The following is a 24,377-nucleotide window of genomic DNA, read 5'->3' on the forward strand; positions in this document are numbered from 1 at the left end:
AGTGTTTGGATAATTTGGTGTGTAATCTACTGGTGACAGCAAATTTGATGCTCAAAAGACAGGAGATTTTCTGAAGATTTTCTTTAGTAGGGGAAGAGAATCTGTGTAGATATTGGCTTTCATAGGAACAGTGTTTTTAGTAATAGGAGGAAGGCAGAGATTTTAGTGATAGAGGTGGTGGGTGGATTGTTATGGAGGCAGATCACTTTGGAAAATTGCTTCTGAATTATTATGATTTCTCAGCAAGTTTGGAGCCAATGGTATCAGTTTAAAATAAGGATGGGGTAGATGGTGTTTAAGGTATGAGAATACAGAAGACAAGAAATAGTCATCAAGAGTTAAAAAAAAAGAAGGGAATGGTGGGAAGAAGAGGAAAGGGAAAAGGAAGAAGGAAAGAATGAAGGAAGAAAGAGAGAGAGGCAGAGATGGAGGTAGAGATGAGGGGAGGGAGGCATTATAATCTTAGTGTGTGGAAAGATTTTGGAAGGAAAATCCCCTGGGTCTTAGCATCTTCTTCAATCCTATGAATAACTTCCTATATTGTACTCTTATCACAGCTTCCTATCTGTTCTTGTTTCTCTTCTTCTGATTGTTGTTGTTGTTCACTCACTAAGTCATGTTGAGCTCTCTGACACCACATGAACTGCAGAACACCAGGCTTCCCTATCCTTCACTATCTCCCAGAATTTGCTCAAACTCTTGCCCATTAAGTCTGTGATGTCATCGAATCATCTGCCCAGCAAAATTTAGATTTCAACTCTTCCTTTTATTCTCATTTCATTAGTCACCTCCCAGTTTCATTTCTTTCCCACCCAGACCACACACTTTTGGTCAGACATCCATCACATTTTCGACTCCTTGTTTTATCAATTACTTCACATCAGTGCATTCTTACCCAGCTGATACACTCAATTTGCTGCAAACCATTCTTCTCCATAAGTGCAGGACTACATGTTGGGAGATTTTACTTCATTTTCTCATTGCGTAAGAGCTAGTTTTTCTTCTATAGTTGTGGATTTGAATTCTGATGCTTTATAAATTCCTGTGAACTTCCTCTGCTTGGTAATATGTCCTCATCTATTTCTCCCCCAATCTGGCTTCTACATTTAATCTCAACTAATTTGCCCCTCGATGGACATGAGTTTGAGTAAGATCTGGGAGTTGGTAATGGACAGGGAAGCCTGGCATGCTGAAGTTCATGGGGTTGCAAAGAGTCAGACATGACTGAGAGACTGAACTGAACTGAACTGAATTTGCACCTGTATATGTATGTATATAAAGGTGTATTAGCATGTATATATATATATACATACATATCTCACTGCTGCTGCTGCTGCTAAGTTGCTTCAGTCGTGTCCGACGCTGTGCGACCCCAGAGACGGCAGCCCACCAGGCTCCCCCGTCCCTGGGATTCTCCAGGCAAGAACACTGGAGTGGCTTGCCATTTCCTTCTCCAATGCATGAAAGTGAAAAATGAAGGTGAAGTCGCTCAGTCGTGTCCGACTCTTAGCGACCCCATGGACTGCAGCCTACCAGGCTCCTCTGTCCATGGGATTTTCCAGGCAAGAGTACTGGGGTGGGGTGCTATTGCCTTCTCCGATACATATCCCACTAATGATTTACTAATAACCAGACCTCATGATCATGTGTTAATTATTCTCTGACTGTGTGAAGCAAAAAATATACAAAAAAAGAAAATATCAGGAAAAATAGATAAAACATAGTCTACACCTACAATTTGATAAAAGAATAACGATTTCTGGCTCTGATTTTCTGAGCCCTGCAATCATGTTCACTTCTTCAACCACAGATAAGTTGGCATTTTTAGAGATGCTACCTCAATGAATCTTCCTGCTGCTGCTGCTAGATCGCTTCAGTCGTGTCCGACTCTGTGCGACCCCACAGACGGCAGCCCACCAGGCTCCCCCATCCCTGGGATTCTCCAGGCAAGAGTACTGGAGTGGATTGCCATTTCCTTCTCCAATGCATGAAAGTGAAAAGTGAAGGTGAATTCGCTCAGTTGTGTCTGACTCTTCGCGACCCCATGGACTGCAGCCTACCAGGCTCCTCCGTCCATGGGATTTTCCAGGCAGGAGTGCTGGAGTGGGGTGCCATTGCCTTCTCTAGAGCACTCTTTATGTGTTTATTCCACAGACTGTAGATGAAGAGGTTCAGCATGGGTGTAACCATTGTGTACATCACTGAGTCCATTATATTTAACTGTGAACTGTGGGTAGGAGGTACACTGATAGGACTGTACAGTAAAATAAGGTAGCAACCAAGAGGTGAGATGCACAGGTGGAAAATGCTTTATACATTCCCTGAGTTGATGAATTGTGTCATATGGAGGAAACTATCTTAGAGTTTGAATAAATGATTCTAGTGAATGGACTGCCACCCAGGATTGCGGCTGCAAAATATATTACTGTGTCACTAAGAAAAGTGTCAAAAGAGGCATATTGGACAACCTGATTGAGTTCACAGAAAAAGTGAGGGAATTCCAAGTCTGTGAAGAAGGACAACTGAAGCATCATTAAGCTTTGTAACAAGGAATTCAGGGCACCCAAGATCTAGGACATTAGCGCCAGCAGTCCACAGATTCTGGTGTTCATGATGACTATGTCACGCAGAAGGTGACATATGGCCGGTAGCAGGCATAGACCATCACAGTCAGGAGAAAGTTATCCAGCCCTGCGAAGAGCAGGAAAAAACTTATCTGGCTGATGTAGCCTTCATACGTTATACCTTTGTTCTGTCTGGATGTTCCAGAGCATATTTTGGATGGTGGTCGAGATGAAACAGATGTCTGCAAAGGACAGGTTGGAGAGGAAGAAGTTCGTAGGGTGTGGAGGTGGGGATCTGAACTGACAGCCAGGATTATGAGCAGGTTTCCAAACACAGTGATCAGGTACATAGAGAGGAAAATCACAAATATGAGGGACTGCAGTTCTGGTTCCTCTGAAAATCCAAGAAGAAGAAATTTTGAAATTTGTGCATCATTTCCTTTCTTTTTTTTTATATTTAATTTAACTTTTTAACTTTACAATATTGTATTGGTTTTGCCATATATCAAAATGAATCCGCCACAGGTATACATGTGTTCCCCATCCTGAACCCTCGTCCCTCCCCATACCATCCCTCTGGGTCATCCCAGTGCACCAGCCCCAAGCATCCAGTATTGTGCATCGAACCTGGACTGGAGACTCATTTCATATATGGTATTATACATGTTTCAATGCCATTCTCCCAAATCATCCCACCCTCTCCCTCTCCCACAGAGTCCAAAAACCATACAGGGTTATTGTTACCAACTTTCTAAATTCCATATATATGCGTTAGTATACTGTATTGGTATTTTTCTTTCTGGCTTACTTCACTCTGTATAATAGGCTCCAGTTTCTAATTCCATGTGCTGAAGGGCACTACCTAGAAATAAAAAAAAAATAGATTTAACAAAACTGGGCCTTACTGACATAGTTGAAATTCTACAATTTGTATTTTGCAGTCATGAGATCAATACCTATAATTTTTGTGTGAATCTTGTTCCCTTCAGTCATCCTCTGACTGTAAATTCCTGTTCATCTCTGTCTTTCCCTCAAGAGATTATGCATTGTAAACTTTGAATGAGAAATTCTGACAAAACATTGAAGGTGTATATTGAGTACTCACCATCTCCTAAGCAAGAAGTAGAGTGTGCTGAGAGACAAAAGTCCTCACAGTTCAATGATGGAGAAAGAATATAAACAATAGAAATCTTATAACATGTCAAATACTGATAAATAAAATTAAGAAAAACAGAGAAGATATATAGGAAGTGGTGGATGAGGTGATATTCTTTCCTGGGTATATAGCTAGGCTGTCAAACAAGGTAACATTTGAACAGAGACCTCAAGGAAGAGAGGTTGGGATGTCAAAGTTATCTCAGTAAATGTTGACCTGGCAGGAAGAATGGGTAGTGCAAAGACCTTGAAGAAAGCAATTGTTTCTAATACTAAGGCTCAAGTGGAAGTTTGAGTGTCAAGGGGAATGAGCAAGAGGGAGAGATTGGACAGACAATGCTAAGAAATGAAGATACAGGGAGTCCCTCATTCACGTGCTGTTCTTACACTTTATTGATTTTATTCCCAAGGAATTCTGTACATGGGACTGGATCCACTTTTAATTTTAATACTATGCTAACATTCCGGTGTCTGCATTTCAAGGGGAATAATTTGCTTAAATGAGTTCAGGTCCTTCTGTTGTAAGGACTCTTATGCCTCACAACATACACACACACACACCACACACACACACACACACACACACACACACACACACCATCATTTCACCTCCAGATGCAAAATTAGGATGGAAATAATACAAAGCATGCTCTCAAAAGCAGATAATCTATACCCTAAATTAGAGGAAAGTGAAAGTGTTAGTTGCTTGCTGTGCTATGCTTAGTCGCTCAGCCGTATCCAGCTCTTTGTGACCCCATGGACTGTAGCCCACCAGGCTCCTCTGTCTATGGATTTTTCCAGGCAAGAATACAGGAGTGGGTAGCCATTTCCTTCTCTGGGGAATCTTCCTAGGGATTGAAACCAGGTCCCCTGCATTGATATTTATAAAAGCAAATCTAATCGAAAAAGGAAAAAAAATTATCATTAAAGAAATATAGACATACAAGAAGAGTGTTATACATATAAAAGGCTGTTATTACTACCAAGCATAGAGGAAAACTTTCTCTGCATAAAATGTAACATGGTAAGACATGACAAAATTAATATAACTAACAATGCAAAATATATACAGTTTCTCACATTTTTATAACTAACAATGCAAAATATATACAGTTTCTCACATCTCTCTCTCTCTCTCTCTCTATATATATATATATATATATATATGTAAGTGAATTGATGTCAAATAGCAGTAGTGGAAAAATCAATTTTTCTGAAAATATGGAATAAAAAGAATCTTTAAAACTCAGACCATTTTGTGTGTGTGTGTGTGTATATATATATATATATATATATATATATATATATATATATATATATATACACACACACACATATACTGTGCAAGAACTCTTTATACTATAAAATAAAAATATAAAATAAAAATATAAAAAGTAAATGTGTAAAAAAACTAAAAATATCAATACATGCAAACTCACAAATAATGAAATAGTTGCAAAGAAAAAGTACCTAGTGTTCTTCTTCAGATTTATTAATTGCATTTTTTTTCATATGAGCACACAGCATGAGAAAAGATACTGTGAAATAGATATCTCAATAACTGTTGTTGCAAAGTAATAGCTACCTCCTTTGATTTGGATCTTTTCAATGAATACAGAGCATGCTCAAATACACCCCAAATTTGAAATTAAAAAAATACTTGATGTTCTGCATAGTCCCTCACACATAATACATGTTTCTGTTCTTCTGAACAGCATAACTCACATATGTTTTAATTTTCACAGAACCATGTAATTTATTTCACTTATTTTACAGTGTCCTCTAATTGGACCTTTATTCCCATCACTTAATTGTCAGCTTGTGTTGCAGACTCAAACAGACACATCTTATTATTATATTAAATAAACAAATTATACATTACTAGTTAACCAAGAATACAAACAGTTATCTCTGGACTAAACTGTTCAGGCACTTAGCTTATTTCAGGTAAAGCTTCTCAGGTTTTATTTTCTCTAAATCTTTCCTAGAGTAATTCCTGTGCTCTCAGACTTACCTAGATGGAGTTTCGTAGAAGGAGGTCTCTTGTGGAATGTGAGTCACTCCTTGGGTGACTGATGATGAAGACTGAATCTGTCACCAGACAAGACAGCAGAGTGTAGTAAAACACTGGCCCCTGATCCAGACTTATGACTCCAAAAGCAACTCTGTGTCGTGTCCAGCTTAAGGCTGCAAACACTAAGGGACCTCAGCAGGGGACATACTAATAGCTTTCTATACCTGCTTATTAAAATTAAAAGATGCTTGCTCCTTGGAAGGAAACGTATGACCAACCTAGACAGCATATTCAAAAGCAGAGACATTACTTTGCCAACAAAGGTCCGTCTAGTCAAGGCTATGGTTTTTCCAGTAGTCATGTATGGATGTGAGACTTGGACTGTAAAAAAAGCTGAGCCCAGAAGAATTGATGCTTTTGAACTGTGGTGTTGGAGAAGACTCTTGAGAGTCCCTTGGACTGCAAGGAGATCCAACCAGTCCATCCTAAAGGAGATCAGTCCTGGGTGTTCATTGGAGGGACTGATGCTGAAGCTGAAACTCCAATACTTTGGCCAGCAGATGCAGAGAGCTGACTCATTGGAAAAACTGTGATTCTGGGAAAGATTGAGGGCAGGAGGAGAAGGGGACAACAGAGGATGAGATGGTTGGATAGACATGGGTTTGGGTGGAGTCTGGGAGTTGATGTTGGACAGGCAGGCTTGGCATACTGCGGTTCATGGGGTTGCAAAGAGTTGGACATGACTGAGCAACTGAACTGAACCTTCTTATTAGGCACCTTTCCCTCTCACTATTTCTACTTCTATGTACATGATTTCTTAATGTGTAATTGGAATAAAATGAAAGAAAAATTCTCCTAATGATGCTCTGCTCTCAAGAGAACAGGTTCAAAGTCAAGTGAATCCAGTCTTTATTACTCTTTGAATGCAATCATGTATGTTTTTCGGGGGTCTAACTTGGACCACCTTATCTTAACGCTTTTTTTAAAATTTTATTTTATTTTTAAACTTTACATAATTGTATTAATTTTGCCAAATATCAAAATGAATCCACCACAGGTATACATGTGTTCCACATCCTGAACCCTCCTCCCTCCTCCCTCCCCATACCATCCCTCTGGGTCGTCCCAGTGCACTAGCCCCAAGCATCCAGTATCGTGCATCGAACCTGGACTGGCAACTAGTTTCTTACGTGATATTTTACATGTTTCAATGGCGTTCTCCCAAATCTTCCCACACTCTCCCTCTCCCACAGAGTCCATAAGACTGTTCTATACATCAGTGTCTCTTTTGCTGTCTCGTACACCGGGTTATTGATACCATCTTTCTAAATTCCATGTATATACGTTAGTATGCTGTATTGATGTTTTTCCTTCTGGCTTACTTCACTCTGTATAATAGGCTCCAGTTTCATCCACCTCATTAGAACTGATTCAAATGTATTCTTTTTAATGGCTGAGTAATACTCCATTGTGTATATGTACCACAGCTTTCTTATCCATTCATCTGCTGATGAACATCTAGGTTGCTTCCATATCCTGGCTATTATAAACAGTGCTGTGATGAACATTGGGGTACACGTGTCTCTTTCCCTTCTGGTTTCCTCAGTGTGTATGCCTAGCAGTGGGATTGCTGGATCATAAGGCAGTTCTATTTCCAGTTTTTAAAGGAATCTCCACACTGTTCTCCATAGTGGCTGTACTAGTTTGCATTCCCACCAACAGTGTAAGAGGGTTCCCTTTTCTCCACACCCTCTCCAGCATTTATTGCTTGTAGACTTTTGGATCGCAGCCATTCTGACTGGTGTGAAATGGTACCTCATAGTGGTTATGATTTGCATTTCTCTGATAATGAGTGATGTTGAGCATCTTTTCATGTGTTTGTTAGCCATCTGTATGTCTTCTTTGGAGAATTTGGTTTAATATTTTTCCAAAGGCTGAGACTAAGGGAACTCTCAGATTGAAGTCCCTTTGAACCTTAAAAGATTAATTTATGGTGAGCACACTGGACTTTATTGTCAGAAAACTGTTCTTTCTTCCTTCAACTAGAGGGAAGACAGTGTTCTTTGATATATAGTTATGGATGCCATATTCTTTGGCTTCTTGATACAATTGCCCAAAAAAGTGGCTTCCCTGGTGGCTCAGATGGTAAAGAATCTGCCTGCAATGCAGGAGAACTGGGTTCGATCCCTGGGTCAGGAAGATCTCCTGGGAAGTGGTAACCCACTCCAGTATTCTTGCCTGAAAAGTTCTGTGGACAGAGGATCCAGGTCGGCTAAAGCCCATGGGGTCACAATTAGTTGGACACAATGAGTGACTAACTTTTACACTTTTTATGGATGGTACATTCTTTGGCATCTTGACACGTTTGCCCCAAAATTTAGGAATGTCACAAGTTAAGATCTGATACTTAGTCCCTTACTATAAAATATTTGTTAATTATTAAAGAGCACATTTATATATTTTAATGCGACTTTATTTTGGGGGGCTCCAAAATCACTGCAGATGGTGAATGCAGCCATGAAATTAAGACTCCCAGAGGGATGGTATGGGGAAGGAGGTGGGAAGGGGGTTCAGGATGGGGAACACGTGTATACCCATGGCAGATTCATGTCGATGTATGGCAAAACCAATACAATATTGTAAAGTAATTAGCCTCCAATTAAAATAAATAAATTTTAAAAATAAAAATAAAAGATGCTTACTCCTTGGAAGGGAAGTTATTACCAACCTAGATAGCATAATCAGAAGCAGAGACATTACTTTGCCAACAAAGGTCTGTCTAGTCAAGGCTATGGTTTTTCCTGTGGTCATGTATGGATGTGAGAGTTGGACTGTGAAGAAAGCTGAGCACCAAAGAATTGATGCTTTTGAACTGTGGTGTTGGAGAAAACTCTTGAGAGTCCCTTGGACTGCAAGCAGATCCAACCAGTCCATTCTAAAGATCAGTCCTGGATGTTCTTTGGAAGGAATGATGCTAAAGCTGAAACTCCAGAACTTTGGCCACCTCATGCAAAGAGTTGGCTCATTGGAAAAGACTTTGATGCTGGGAGGGATTGGGGGCAGGAGGAGAAGGGGACAACAGAGGATGAGATGGCTGGATGGCATCACCAACTCGATGGATGTGAGTTTGAGTGAACTCCGGGAGATGGTGATGGACAGGGAGGCCTGGTGTGCTGCAATTCATGGGGTCGCAAAGAGTTGGACACCACTGAGTGACTGAACTGAACTGAACTGAACCTGAGATTAGCATCTTATAGGCACTACTTGATTTAAGTTTAAGAAAAGTTTGTGCTCAGAAGTAGTATTGTGAGCTCAATTTTCCATTGCAGGAATGCGTTTTAAGCAGTTAAATTATCTGTTTAAAGGCTCAGACTGAGGAAGGAAAGGGTTTTGGTCAGAATTCTGTCAGGATGCACCATGTTTCAACCATAGGCCACTGGTTCTCAAACAAAGATAATTTTCCCTTGGGAGATATTTGTCAATGTCTGAAACAATACTACTAGACAACTACAGTACTCAATACAAATAATTATGCAGTCCAATTGTTAACTTGAGATGATGAGAAAACCAGTTCCAGACCAGCATTTCCCCAACTTCATTGTGCATAAGAATCATGTGGGTTTGTAGTTCTGATGTAGATTGGGATTCATCAGGTTCTGATAGGCCCAGAGATTCTGAAAATCAAAGAAACCTTCTGCTCGTGTTGATACTACAGGTCTTAGTGTGTGGACCACTCTTTGAGTAGCAAGATTCCATCCAAATGGAATGCAGCAGAATACACATTCTTCATAAGTGCATGTGTAACATTCTCAAGAATAGACCATATGTTGGGACACAATACAAATCTTAATAAATTTAGAAGACTTAAATTATATTAAGCATTTTTCTGATTGTAATGGCATGAAACTACAAATGGACTATAAGAAAAAAGCTGGAAAATCACAAATATCTGCAAGCTAAACATGATCTACTGAACAATACTGAGTCATTTAGGAAATCAAAGGAGTCATAAAAAACCCTGAAGACAAATGAAAATCAAAATATGACATATATTAACCTCTGAGATAAAGCAATAGTGTTAACAAGAGGAAAGTTCATAGTAATGCATACCTACTCAAGAAACAAGAAAGATATCTAACAAACTATTTAACTTTACATCTAAAGGAAGTAGCAAAAGAAGAGCAAAGAGCCCAAAGTTGGAAGGAAGGAAAAAAATAATAAAAGGAAGGAAATAATAAAAATCATAATAGGAAAATGAAAAAGTACTGATAAAATTCATCATCTTTTCATAATAAAAACCTTTATTAAAGTAAATATATAGGGAAAATGTTAGTGCTTAGTCATGTCCAACTCTTTGCAATTCCATGGACTGTAGCCCACGGGACTCCTCTGTCAATGAAATTCTCTAGGCAAGAACACTAGAACAGATAGCCATTCCTTTTTCCAGGGCATCTTCCTGATCCAGGGATCAAACCTGGGTCTCCTGCATTTCAGGCAGATTTTTTACCATCTAAATCAGTAGGAATGCCATATAAGTAACATATCTCAACATAATAAAAACTACTTATGATAATTGAAAACTGATATGATACTCAACATTGAAAAGCGGAATGACTTTCCACTAGAATCTAGACCGAGACTATGATTCCCACTCTCACCATTTCTCTTTAATATAGAACTGGAAGACAAGAAAAAGAAATAAAATTTATTCAGATTTTCAAGTAAAAGGTAATGTTGTCATTAAACACAGACAACATGATGCTCTATATACACATGAAACTCTAAATATTCCATACAAAAAGTAGTAGAACTGATGAACAGATTCATCAAGGTAACAGGATACAAAATTATCATACACAAATCAGTCGCATTTCTTTACACTAACAATGAAATCTCAGAAAGGGAATGTAAACAAGCAATTTCATTTAAAATTGCATCTAAAAAATACTCAGGAAAATACCTCACCAAAGAGGAAAAAGACTTATATACTGAAAACTACAAAACATTAAGAAAGAAAATTCAAAATGATTCAATATTGGAAAAGACCCTGATGCTGGCAAAGATTGTAGGCAGGAGGAGAAGAGGGTGACAGAGAATGAGACGGTTGGATAGTATCACTAATTTTATGGACATGAACTTGAGCAAACAACCAGAGATGGTGAGGGACAGGGAAACCTGGTGTGCTGCAGTTCATGGGTCATGAAGAATCAAACATGACCAGGTAACTGAACAACAACAAAAATGATTTAAAGAAATTGAAAATTATTTCATGCTCTTGGAATGGAAGAATTAATATTGTTAAATGGACATACTACCCAAAGCAATCTACAGTTTTAAGGTAATCCCTATCAACATACCCATGACATTTTTCATAGATCTAGAAAAAATAATCCAACAATATATATGGAACCATGAAAGACCAACAGTTGACAAAGAAATCCTGAGGACAAAAGAACAAAGCAGAAGGCAGAACCCTCCCACATTCAGACAATACTATAAAGCTATAGTTATCAAAACTGTGCTGTTGGCAAAAATCAGACATGTGGATCAATATAATACAGTAGAGAGCCCAGAAATAAACCCACAGACCTATGTACACTTAAATTTTGAAAACAGAAACAATGGGAAAAAGACAGTCTCTTTGGCAAGTGGTGTTGAGATATCTGGAACAACCACATGTAAATCAATGAAGTGAGAGCATATCTTTACTCTATACACAAAAATAAACTCAAAATGGCTTAGAGAGTTAAATATAAGTGAATACACTTATATGAACCTTCTAAAAAAGATCACAGGCAAAACATTTTCCAACATAAATCATAGCAGTGTTTTCTTAGGTCAGTCTTCCAAGACAATAGATATAAAAGCAAAAATAAACCAGTGTGACTTAATCAAACTTATAAGCTTTTGCTTCCAAAGGCAACCATAAATAAATAGAAAAGACAGCCTATGGACAGGGATAAGATATTTGCAAAAGATGTGACTAACAAGGGGTTCATTTCAAAAACATTCAAATTAAATAAAAAAAACTCAATTGAAAAATGCACAGAAGACATAAATCCACATGTCTCCAGAGGATGGCCAATAGGCACATGCAAAGATGCTCATCATCTCTATGTATTAGAGAAGTGCAAATCAACAACAATGAGGTACAACATCAAACTGGTCAGAAATGTCATCTTTAAAAAGTCAGCTAATAAATTCTGGAGAGGGTCTGGAGGAAAGGGAACCCTCTTTACACTGTTAGTGGTAATGTAAATTGGTGCATCTGCTGTAGAAAACAGTAAAATCTGAAAACAGATTTTAAAAAATTTCTTCCTGATAGTAGCCCAAGTCCTTCTGCAGTCATCCTACAAAAGATACTGAGTGAGTTCCCTGATGATGTCCACAGGTGGAAGTGCTTCTGGAGTCCTTGGGTGGGCAGGCCTGGGGTCTGAGTAATCAAGTTGCCTAATTCTCAGGTCCCTGTGGCCTGTCCAATGTCTGAGACCATACAAGCAAGGGCTGGATCTTGAAATCACCTGCTTGAGTCTGTGGTGGTGAGCATGACATGTAGTTCTATGATCAGGAATGAAATTTTTGTCCAAAGTTGCCAACCATGTGTCAGGGACCCCTGCTATGGGCTTGACATTTCAATTGGTAGAGTTTGGTTTTGTTCTGGTGAAGGCTGAGATCTTTAGTTTGAGGGAGATTTCCTAGAGAATGGGGACCATATGCTGGGTTGGTTCCATGTCAAGCCTGGATGTTGGGTCTCAGGGGCCAGCCTTGATGCTTAGATGAGCCACAAGCCTGTGTCTGAAGGAGACAGCATAAGCTGTCTGCTGGAGCTTGCATGGACACTGAAAGCATGAGGAATAGCCTGGTGCTGCAGTGAGTTCAGATCTTGTGTTTGCAGGAACTTGTTTGGGGTCTAGACCACAAGGGCTAGACTGACACTACTAAAGACATGGCACTGGAATATGAAGTGAAGTCAAATACCTCCTTCACTTGTCTTTCCCCACTTGGATGTTTCTGTCTTGGTCCTGAGATGCCTAGATTTGGGGTAGGAGTGGCAAGGATAATATGAAATTGTCCTTCCTATTCTATTCAATGCATCTTTAAAAAAAGTAGTTTCCTTCATCAAGGTGCTGTAAAGCCTCACCAGAAATGCTTTGCTTGTATGAAGGTATTCTGGTGAATGGATAGTTATCCAATTTGATGTTTCTGGGAGGGGACAGGTATAGGATTTCCTACACTGCCATCTTGTTTCGATGTCACCCTGAGAATGTCCCTCTACTTCCTCTATTACTGCTGCTGCTGCTAAGTTGCTTCAGTCGTGTCCGACTCTGTGCGATCCCATAGATGGGAGCCCACCAGGATCCCCCATCCCTGGGATTCTCTAGGCAAGAATACTGGAGTGGGTTGCCATTTCCTTCTCCAATGCATGAAAGTGAAAAGTGAAAGTGAAGTCGCTCAGTCGTGTCCGACTCTTAGCGATGCTATGGACTGCAGCCTACCCAGGCTCCTCTGTCCATGGGATTTTCCAGGCAAGCATACTGGAGTGGGGGTGCCATTTCCTTCTCCACCTCTATTACTAGTACATGTTAAATATATTCAGCTTATCGCATGCTGCTGCTGCTGCTAAGTCGCTTCAGTAGTGTCTGACTCTGTGTGACCCCATAGACGGCAGCCCACCAGGCTCCACCATCCCTGGGATTCTCCAGGCAAGAACACTGGAGTGGGTTGCCATTTCCTTCTCCAATGCATGAAAGTGAAAAGTGAAAGTGAAGTTGCTCAGTCCTGTCCGACTCTTTGCGACACCATGGACTGCTGCCTACCAGGCTCCTCCATCCATGGGATTTTCCAGGCAAGAGAACTGGAGTGGGTTGCCATTTCCTTCTCCAGTTTATCACATCAGTTCAGTTCAGTTCAGTTGCTCAGTCGTCTCCGACTCTTTGTGACCCCATGAATCGCAGCACGCCAGGCCTCCCTGTCCATCACCAACTCCTGGAGTTCACCCAGACTCATGTCCATCGAGTCAGTGATGCCATCCATGGCATACTGTAATTAGTTAAAGGGGAAAAAAAATCTAAAGATGCATGACTCAGGGTAAGATTGAATACAGGTAGCTGAGCCACACTGAACAAGTGTGGATGATATGTCTTCTAACTGGGAAGAAAGTAAAGTGTTATGTATGACCATAGCAGCAGTGGAATAAATTAAGGCAATGTACATATGATAAAATATTTTTTTCCTGTAAACTAGATTAACTAGATATAGAAATGAACAAACTAACTATAATTTATTTTAAGATGGAAGAGCACTATAGCCAGGCACAGATGAGTCTTAGAAACCCTATGTAGAGATAGACAGCTAATTACAGGCTCATGAGGAAACTAACAGTGCTTGGAAAAATTCCAAACCATACCATCCCATTAAATAATAAATACATTATATTTTGGGGCTTCCCAGGTGGTGCTAGTGGTAAAGAACTTGGCTGCCAATGCAGGAGACATAAGAGACACCAGTTTAATCCCTGGGTCAGGAAGATGCCCTGGAGGAAGGCATGGCAACTCACTCCAGTATTCTTCCCTGGAGAATTCCATGTACAGAGGAGCCTGGTGGGCTACAGTCCATGGGGTCACAAAGAGTCAGACACGACTGAAGTGACTTAGCATGCACGCACATTATGTTTTACCATTTTATTTTAGGATGGCTGATAAAGCAACCCACTAAAGATATAATAATCAAAGTGAATGAAGTGGGAATCTACTATTTCTTTTAAAAAATGTTTTATTGGAATACAGTTAATTTACAATATTGGGTTAGTTTCAGGTGTGCAGCAAAGTGAATCAGTTATACATACACATATCCAGTCTTTTTTGGATTACTGGCCCCACGTTAGACCATGTTCTGACATTTGGAGACAGCATTTCTGATTACTTTGTTACTCAAGTTTTGTTTTTTTTTTAAATTTTTCTTCACAAAATTGTATTAGCTTGAGTCTGATGCCTTAGACCACTTGGGCATCCTGATAGCCCACAGAACTGCATTAAAAAGTGACTTCATTGATATTTCTGTCCAGATACCAAGGACAGCTTGCAAGGACATACATATTTGTACACAAAATCTGTTGACCCTGAATGATTTGAGTAGGCAGAAATTCGAGTTCTTTCATGAATCCTGATTATGCAAACTGAAGGAATTCTATTGTATCATATGGGAGATATGAAGTGGATAATATCATTTACTGCTCATTTTGTTTATGACAGTATTTAGAATGATTCAGGTTTTTTATGTAGAACAATGGGGAAAATAATGGTTGTAGGCATCACTACAAGTTTTCAAGCAGGAAGAATAAGATGACTCAATAAGAAAATATAAAACAGTTTCATCAGTCCTTCACTTCAATGAAGAAATCATCTTATACATTGACACTGATGTTCCATACTATTTTCAAAATTTTTCTTACAATTTAAAAACATTTTTAATCTTTAATGAACTATCTAGACAAAAAATTACAACTGAATCTGAAATATAGACCCTGAAACATACATTCATTTCTGGTATGTAAATTCCATTCATAAATGGATAAAACTATGGATGTTGTGAATGTCTCCACATATAGTCTAGGAGATGAACTGCCTGTTTATTAGTTTGTGAAATTCTTGTATATTAACTTCTCAGTATTCTCTGCTTCCTATATATTATGCTAATACCTCTATTTCTGTACTGTCTTTACCTACGGGTAAGGACATTTTCCTTAATTTATTGAGTAGATGTATAGTTTGAAAAGGAATGACATGCATAATATTACAAAATATAATTTCAAGTTTGTTTCATGATTTTCAATGTCTTCTCTGACTTGAAGGTCATATGAAGTCAATCTGTTTACTGTGGTTTCTGTTTCTGTATAGACTGAAACTGTCAGACATGTATTTGATAATAAGTTTTTTTCCAGTAACTATGGTATTCAGTGTGGATATAGAGCCTGCTAAGAGAACAGAATCCTATTTAGGAGAATAAAACTCAATGGCTTATTATAAAAAAAAGACACTAGTACATTAAAGTCCTCATTATCAGGAACACCTATTCAGAAAGTGATATTAAAAAGGAACAATGGACATAGACATAAAACAACTGTAGTCTCAGGTTTTTCCTCTCTGTAATGTTATAAACACGACCAAGTTTCCAAGCTTAGGTGTTTTTTTTTTTTCCCAATAGAGTGGTAACTCATGACTAGTCTTTTTAGTAAAACTGAAGACATATTACATGGGGTGATATTTGTCATTTAATAAGAAATGATTCTTAATAAATTATGGCAGTTCCATGAGATACATGGGAATTTCCAACATTTCATATCAAAGTTTGAGAAAAAAGAAGGGACACAGGAGGAAAGAAAAAGAAGAGAAAGCCTTTGGATATTTTCATGATAATGAGGTAATTACATTGTACAGAGCAGGTGAAAACAATAAAAAATTCCAGGAAACAAATAAAAAGGCAACTTCTACATCTACAATCTGATTAAAGAATCACAACTACTGACTCTCAAACTTTGAGCTCTGTAGTCATGGGCATTTCTTCAAATCCAGTATAAATGGCTTTTTTGGACTCACCATCACAAAGAGTGTTTGCAGAGCCCCCTTTATGTCTTTGTTTCTCAGACTGTAGATGAAAGGTTTCAGCATGGGTGTGACCAGAGTGTGCATCACCAAGGCAGTATACTTGAGCTGGGAGTAGCAGCAGAGCTAAGGTACACTACTAGGCTTGTACAAAAGAATAAGGAGACAATTGAGAGGTGAGATGCATTGGTGGAAAATGCTTCATACTTCCCTTGAGCTGATGAGATTCTACATATATATATACTGGCTTTCATAGCAGCAGTGTTTAGAGTGACAGGTAGGAAGGCAGAGATTTTAGTGGTAGAGTTGGTGGGTGGATTGTTATGGAGGTGCATCCCTTTGGAAAATTGTTTCTAAGTTCTTCTGATTTCTCAGTGAGTAGTTAGGGGTCAAGGGTATCAGTTTACATATGGATGGGGGAAGATGGTGTTTAAGGTATGACAATACAGAAGACAAGAAATAGTCATTGTGGGGTTAAAAAAAAAACAGGAGAATGGTGGGAAGAAAAGAACTCAGGAAAGAAGGAAGGAAGAAAGGGAGGGAGGGATGAAGGGAAGGAGGCATTACAATCCTAGTGTATGAAAAGATTTTGAAAGGAAGGTCATTTTGCTCAAATGTATGTACATTGAGTTGGTGATGCCATCCAACCATATGCCCAGCAAAAATTCAGGGCTTTCAAGTCTTCCTTTCATTCTCAATTCATTAGTCACCTCCCAGTTTCATTTCCTTCCCACCAAGACCACACACTTTTGATCCGGCATCCATCACAATTCTACTCCTTGTCCTATCAATTACTTCAAATTAGCCCATTCTTACCTAGTTGATGCACTCAGTTAGTTGGCAACCAAATTTTTCTCCATACGTATGGTCCTGCATGTCTGCTAAATTTTGCTTCATTTTCTTGTTAAGAAAGAACTAGTTTTTCTTCTACATGTGGTGGATTTGAATTTTTTCAGGTCATCTTTATTTATTTTTATAGATAAATAAATTAAGTTAAATTCTTTAAATTAATTAAAATTAAATAAATTATTTAATTGGAGGCTAATTACTTTACAATATTGTATTGGTTTTGCCATATATCAACATGAATCTGCCATGTTTTATAAACCCCTGGGCACTTTCTCTGCTTGGAAAAAAGTCCTTATCTATTTTTTTGCCCAATCTAACTTCCACCATTAATGCAAACTAATCTGCACCTGTCTATATCATTAATAAATGACTAATAGCCAGATATCATGATCATTTATTTATTATTCTCTGACTGTGTGAAAGCAGAAAAATATTTTATATGTTAGAGTGGAAATCTTAAAAAATTGAATCTCTTAAGTGTAGATAGAAGTTAAGGTCAAAGCAAAGGAAATACCAGGAAATAATAGAAAAAGCATCATCTACACCTACAATCTGGTCAAAAAAATAGTGATTTCTTACTCCAGTTTCTTTAGCATGGCAATCATTTACACTTCTTCAACCAGAGGTAAGTTGGCATTTTTAAAGATGACACCCCAATGAATCTTCTCAGAGCCCTCTTTATGTCTTTATTCCGCAGACTGTAGATGAAAGGGTTCAGCATGGGTGTGACCACTGTATACATCACTGAAGCTGTTATATTTGACTGTGAGCTGTGGGTAGAAGCAGGGCTAAGATACACAGATAAGACTGTACAATAAAATAAGGCAACAACCGAGAGGTGAGATGCACAGGTGGAAAATGCTTTATATTTCCCCTGAGTTGATGAAATTCTTCGTATGCAGGAGATTATCTTAGAGTATGAATAAATGATTCCAGTGAATGCACCACCACCCAGGATTGCAGCTGCAAAATATATTACTATGTCATTAAGAAAGGTGTCAGAACAGGCACATTGGACAACCTGATTGAGTTCACAGAAAAAGTGAGGGATTTCCAAGCCTGTGCAGAAGGACAACCGCAGTATCATTAAGCTTTGTAACAGGGAATTCAGAGCACTCATCACCCAGGACACCAGAACCAGCAGTCCACAGTGCCAGGGGTTCATCATGACTGTGTAGTGCAGAGGGTAACATATGGCCAGGTAGCGGTCATAGGCCATCACAGTCAAGAGAAAGTTATCCAGCCCTGCGAAGAGTAGGAAAAAGTGTATCTGGCTAATACAGCCTGCATAACTTATATGTTTGCTCTGCCTCTGGATGTTCCACAGCATCTTTGGGATGGTGGTGGAAGTGAAGCAGATGTCTACAAAGGACAGGTTAGAAAGGAAGAAGTACATGGGGGTGTGGAGTTTGGGGTCTGAGCTCACAGCCAGAAAGATGAGCAGGTTTCCAAACACAGTGATCAGGTACATGAAGAGGAAAAGCCCAAATATAAAGGGCTGCAGTTCTGGTTCCTCTGAAAATCCCAGAAGAAGAAATTCTGAAATTTGTGTATCGTTTCCCGATTCCATGTAGTGCAGGGCTCTACCTAGCAATAAAAATAATAATAAGACTGATTTAACAAAAACAGACCTTACTGGTATAATTTAAAATGTACAATTTATATTTTGTGGTCAAGAAATCCACACCTACAGTTTTGGTGTGAAACTTTTCCCTTTTGGGACATCCTCTGATTACAAATTCCTGTTCATCTCTGTCTTTTCACCAAGAGGTCATGTATTGTAAACTTTGAATGAGGGATTCTGACAAAGTATTGAGGCTATATATTGAGTACTCACCATCTCCTGAATAAGCAGAGTATGCTGAGAGTCACAAGTCCCTACAGTTTAATGATGGAGAAAGAATGTAAACAAGTAGAAATATAATAAGATGTCAAATGAAGAAAAGTAGAGAAGGTATATAGAAGGTAGTAGTAAAGGTGTTATATTTTACTGGGTGTCCAGCTAGGCTGGCAAACAACGTAACATTTGAACAGAGATATCAAGGAAGAGGGTCTGGGGTGTCAAGGTTATCTCAGGAAATGTGGGCCTGGAAGGATGAAGGGCCAGTGCAAAGACCCTGAGGAAGGGTCTGATAGTCAAGGCTCAATTGGAAGTTTCTGATAGTCAAGGTTCAAGTGGAAGTTTGCATGTCAAGGGGAAATGACCAAGAGGGAGAGTGATGAGAAATAGGGCAGAGTGCTAAGGAATGAAGATACAGGGAGTCCATCATTCACATGTTGTTCTTGTGCATTATAAATTTTATTTATTTTATTTAATATATTTTTGCTCTAATCTTATGATGGCCATCATTCTGATTTTGTATTTAATTGAAGGGTAATTGCTTTATAGAATTTTGTTGTTTTCTGCCAAATAACATGATGCCATACATATACATATGTCCCCTCCTTCTTGAACCTCCCTCCCATCTCCCTCCCTATCCTACCCCTCTAGATTGTTACAAAGGCCTTGTTTGATTTCCCTGAGTCATATAGCAAATTCCCATTGGCTGTCTATTTTACATACGGCAGTGTAAGTTTCCATGTTACTCTCTGCTGTCTGTATTTTAAGGAGAATAATTTGTGTATATGAGTTCAGCTCCTCTTGCCATAAGAACTCTCATACCTCACAACACACACACAGACACACACACAAACACACACACACTCTCAACTTCAGCTGCAAAATTAGAACAGAAATAATACAAGATGAGCTGTCAAAACCAGATTATCTATAACCTCAATTATGGGGAAGTGGTACCCAAATTCCAGTTATTAAGTTTTCTATGGACAGTGAAACATGGCTCTCCATTTTAATATGACTATTTTCCCTCTTTATTTGATGAAACATTTAAAAAGTTCAAAAAGCATAGTTGTAAGAAAGAAATAGACATGAGGGAGAAAAATAACCTAATAAAATTAGGTGGTCTCTGAGAGAAGGAGATGAGGAGAAATCTTCTTTAGTTTGGGGAGTGCTGCAACTTCTGTTATTGCCCTGTCCATGGGGTTTTCCAGAATACTGGAGCGGGTTGCCATTTCCTTCTCTGGGGATCTTCCCCACCCAGGGGTTGAGTCAGTGTTTCCTGCATCTCCTGCCTTACAGGAGGATTTTTACCACCAAGCCACCAAAGAAGCCCCGTGATGCCCAGAATAACCAGTAAAGCAGAAAAATATCAATTTATTCAAAAGAAAAGGACTGATATCCTTATGATGCAAAGATAGTTTACTGAATGAAGTAGGAAAATGAGTAAAATGAATAAACATATAATTCAGAATAGCGAATCACCACTGGAGAATGAAGCCAAAATTCTGTAGCTTAAAAGGATGCTCATCTTGTGTACTTTCTATAAACTTCACATTCACATTGCCCTGCTCTCGGCCACATAGATCTAGTAAGCATTGAACTTGACTGTTTCACAGATGTGAAAGCTTTAATGCTCAGAGTCACTATAATACTTCTTCCCTTTTTTTGAGTCTCAGTCGCTTTCTTACTGGGAAATGTTCACGCCTCCTTTGTCTTCAAAATCTTCATCTATGCTTTCACATTGCTTATAGGAAGCTCTTTCACGAACCATTTTTAAAATTAATAATTCTAAAGGAAAGGGACATTTCCTCACACACTTAATTTAATTGTATAAGCCATCAATGTCTACTTCTAATTCCTTGTTATTTTCCTATGCTGTGAATATCTTGACACATGTAATGATGCTACTCACTGCCATTCTGACCCCACCCACATCAGACTTAGTTGGAAATGGCAGATGAATAAATATAAATCACTTGAACTTGAAAGATTATGGTCCCACAAAATTGCCAAGGCTGAAAGATGATGAAAGGATGAATAGAGGCAGGGAAATGCTAAAATAGGTATGGAGGACACACAAAACGAATATTTTCCATATTCTGAGGGGAGGACCTACTAGGGAATTAAACTATCTTTCCTAAGAATTAAATATAATAGATTAAATAAAACACAAAATAACTTACCAAAGAGCATCCTTCAGAGAAAGGATACAGACAAAATCATATCAGGGTCTCTTTGTTCAGTCCTTTGTATGTTAGTATATCTGTCTGTGTATGTACCTATGTGTTTATTTCTATATTTGCAAATACTGCAATATGCAATGTAAAAGGCATGTAAAACAATGTATGAGGCATGTGTTCTTCTCCACATAGTCAAAATAAATACATGGCAGTATGGAAGTGTTTCTATTTTTGTTTATTTTTATTTTTTTAAGTTATTTGAATTGGAGTATAATTGCTTTATAATATTGTGATGGGAAACAGTATGGAGATTGCTTACAAACTAAGAATAACATTACCAGTTGACCCAACAATCCCACTACTGGGCATATGCCCTGAGAAAACCGTAATTTAAGAAGACAGTGTACTCCAATGTTTATAGCAGCACTATTTACAATAGCTATGGGCACAGTCTAGACCTGATTCTATTGCTAGTCCAACATGCAGAGGTTTCCCCACACCAGATTCCATAAAATCCTACAGAGGCCAAGATAATATATCCTTTTAACATATGATTTATCTCTGAGGACAGTATATCACATTTATGCATCTATATGATTGCAATAAACTTTTTCTTTTATGATTTATTATTCAAATGAACAGAGGCCTCATATTTTATTAAGATTTGTGTTTTAAAGTGTGTACACTTATATAGAAAAATATTGGGGGAGGAGCTAAGATGGCAGAGGAATAGGACGGGGAGACCATTTTCTCCCCCACAAATTCATCAAAAGAACATTTAAACGCCAAGTAAATTCCACAAAACAACTTCTGAATGCCAGCAGAGGACATCAGGCACCCAGAAAAGCAACCCATTGTCTTTGAAAGGAAGTAGGAAAAAATATAAAGGACAAAAAAAGAGACAAAAGAGGGAGGGACAGAGGTCTATCCCGGGAAGGGAGTCTTAAAAAGAGAAGTTTCCAAACACCAGGAAACACTCTCACTGCCGAGCCTGTGCTGAGCCTTGGAAGCACAGAGGGCTATATAACAGGGAGGAAAAATAAATAAACAATTAAAACCCACAGATTATGAGCCCAACAGTTACTCCCGCAGTGGAGAAGCAGCACGGATGCCAGTACCCGCCACTAGCAAGTGGGGGCTGGGCAGGGAGGCGCGGGATGCATTGCTTAGAGTAAGGATCTGGCCGGAATGCCCCGAGCGCTACCTGAGCAAACTAATTTGGGCTACCAAACCAGACTGTGGGTTAACTACTACGCGAAAAGCCAGCACTAACCTAAGACACTGCCAGGCCCATGCAAAGAACAAAGGACTGAACAGAGATAGCCAGCTGCAGATCATCCCCCTCTGGTGACAGGCAGCCAGAAACTAGTCGCCAGTCCAGGTTCCATGCACGATACTGGATGCTTGGGGCTGGTGCACTGGGACGACCCAGAGGGATGGTATGGGGAGGGAGGAGGGAGGAGGGTTCAGGATGGGGAACACAGGTATACCTGTGGCGGATTCATTTCTATATTTGACAAAACTAATACAATATTGTAAAGTTTAAAAAAAAAAAAAAAAAAACAGTAAGCAGGCTTCTTTGCTAACTAAGACTTCTTGGGGTTCTGGACGGTCAACATCCACCTGAGAAGGTGTGCCAGTTGTACACCCAGAAAACCGAGCGGTGGGGAAGTGATAAGTCGCAGGAAGCATGCTTGCCAAACACCTCATCACCTGAGCTGCTCGGACCTGGGAAGGGCACAAAACGCAGGCCCAACCGACTCTGCACCTCTGAGGACTACCCGAGTGCCTCAACCTGAGCAGCTTAGACCTGGGAGACGCAGCAGCCCAGGGCCAGCCTCGATGGTTCCCGGCGGAGCAACCTAGAGCCTGAGCAGTGTGGGCAGGGAGGCTACACGCGCCGTGAGCGGGGGCAGGCCCAGTGTGGCTGAGGCACTGCGAGCACATGCCAGTGTTATTTGTTTGCAGCATCCCTCCCTCCCCACAGCGCGACTGAACAAGTGAGCCTAAAAAAAAAAAGTGTCCACCACCGCCCCCTTTGTATCAGGGCGGAAATCAGACACTGAAGAGACCAGCAAACAGAAGAATCTATAACAGAGGGAACCGCCTTGGAAGCGACAGGCAATAGATTAAAACCCTGTCGTTAGTACGGACTACATAGGAAGGGGCCTATAGATCTTGAGAAATATAAGCCGGACCAAGGAACTAGCCGAAAATGAACTGACCCCACAACACCAGAGAAAGTCCTAGATATATTTTTACTATTTTTACGATCATTCTTTCTTTCTTTCTTTAATTTTTAAAAAATTTTAAGACCTCTATTACTCCTTTAATTTTCACTTTTATAACCTACTATTACTTTGCAAAAAAAAAAAAAAAGACGCTATTTTTTTAAAGCAAACTTCATATATATATTCTTTATAATTTTTGTAACCTTGTTTTTTTTTTTTTTTTTCTTTTTCTTGTTTTTTTTTTTTTCTTCTTTACTTTAACATTGTATTTCTGAAATTCCAAACTCTACTCTAGATTTTTAATTTTAGCTTTTTGGCATTTGTTATCAATTTTGTACCTATACATATTTTTTAAATAATTTTTGTGACTTTTTTTTTTCTTTCTTTCTTTCTCTTCTTCTTTTCTTTAACACTGTATTTCTGAAATTCCAAACTCTACTCTAGATTTTTAATTTATGCTTTTTGGTATTTATTATCAATTTTGTACCTATATTCTTTTTAAATAATTTTTGTGACTTTTTTTTCTTTCTTTCTCTTCTTCTTTTCTTTAACATTGTATTTTTGAAATTCCAAACTCTACTCTAGATTTTTAATTTTTGCTTTTAGGTATTTGTTACCAATTTTGTACCTTTAAGAATCCAATCTTCAGTACCCATTTTTCACTAGTGAGTGAGATTACTGGCTTGACTGCTCTCTCCCCCTTTGGACTGTCCTCTTTCTCCACCAGGTCGCCTGTGTCTCCTCCCTCTCTACTCTACCCAACTCTGTGAATTTCTGTGTGTTCCAGACGGCGGAGAACACTTAGGGAACTGATTACTGGCTGATCTGTCTCTCTACTTTTCATTCCCCCCTTTTATCCTCCTGGCCATCTCAGTCTCCTTCCTTCCTCTTCTTTTCTCTGTATAACTCCGTGAACATCTCTGAGTGGTCCAGTTGTGGAATG

General features: G+C 39.0%; 1 protein-coding gene and 1 pseudogene across 1 annotated transcript; both read right to left on the bottom strand.

The window, feature by feature from the left end:
* Window positions 1-1,725: 1,725 nt before the first annotated feature.
* On the bottom strand, window positions 1,726-16,421 carry LOC102283323 (olfactory receptor 1571-like; annotated as a pseudogene).
* A 615-nt stretch (window positions 16,422-17,036) lies between these two features.
* On the bottom strand, window positions 17,037-18,753 carry LOC102283034 (olfactory receptor 7A10). Its single transcript, XM_005901236.3, has 2 exons — window positions 17,834-18,753; window positions 17,037-17,118 (listed from the first exon to the last, which is right to left on the bottom strand). The coding sequence occupies exons 1-2, from the start codon at window positions 18,751-18,753 to the stop codon at window positions 17,037-17,039; spliced, it is 1,002 nt and encodes a 333-aa protein (XP_005901298.2).
* Between the last annotated feature and the right edge of the window lie 5,624 nt (window positions 18,754-24,377).

Source organism: Bos mutus, chromosome 7, assembly GCF_027580195.1.
Source record: "Bos mutus isolate GX-2022 chromosome 7, NWIPB_WYAK_1.1, whole genome shotgun sequence".
Lineage (NCBI taxonomy): Eukaryota > Metazoa > Chordata > Mammalia > Artiodactyla > Bovidae > Bos > Bos mutus.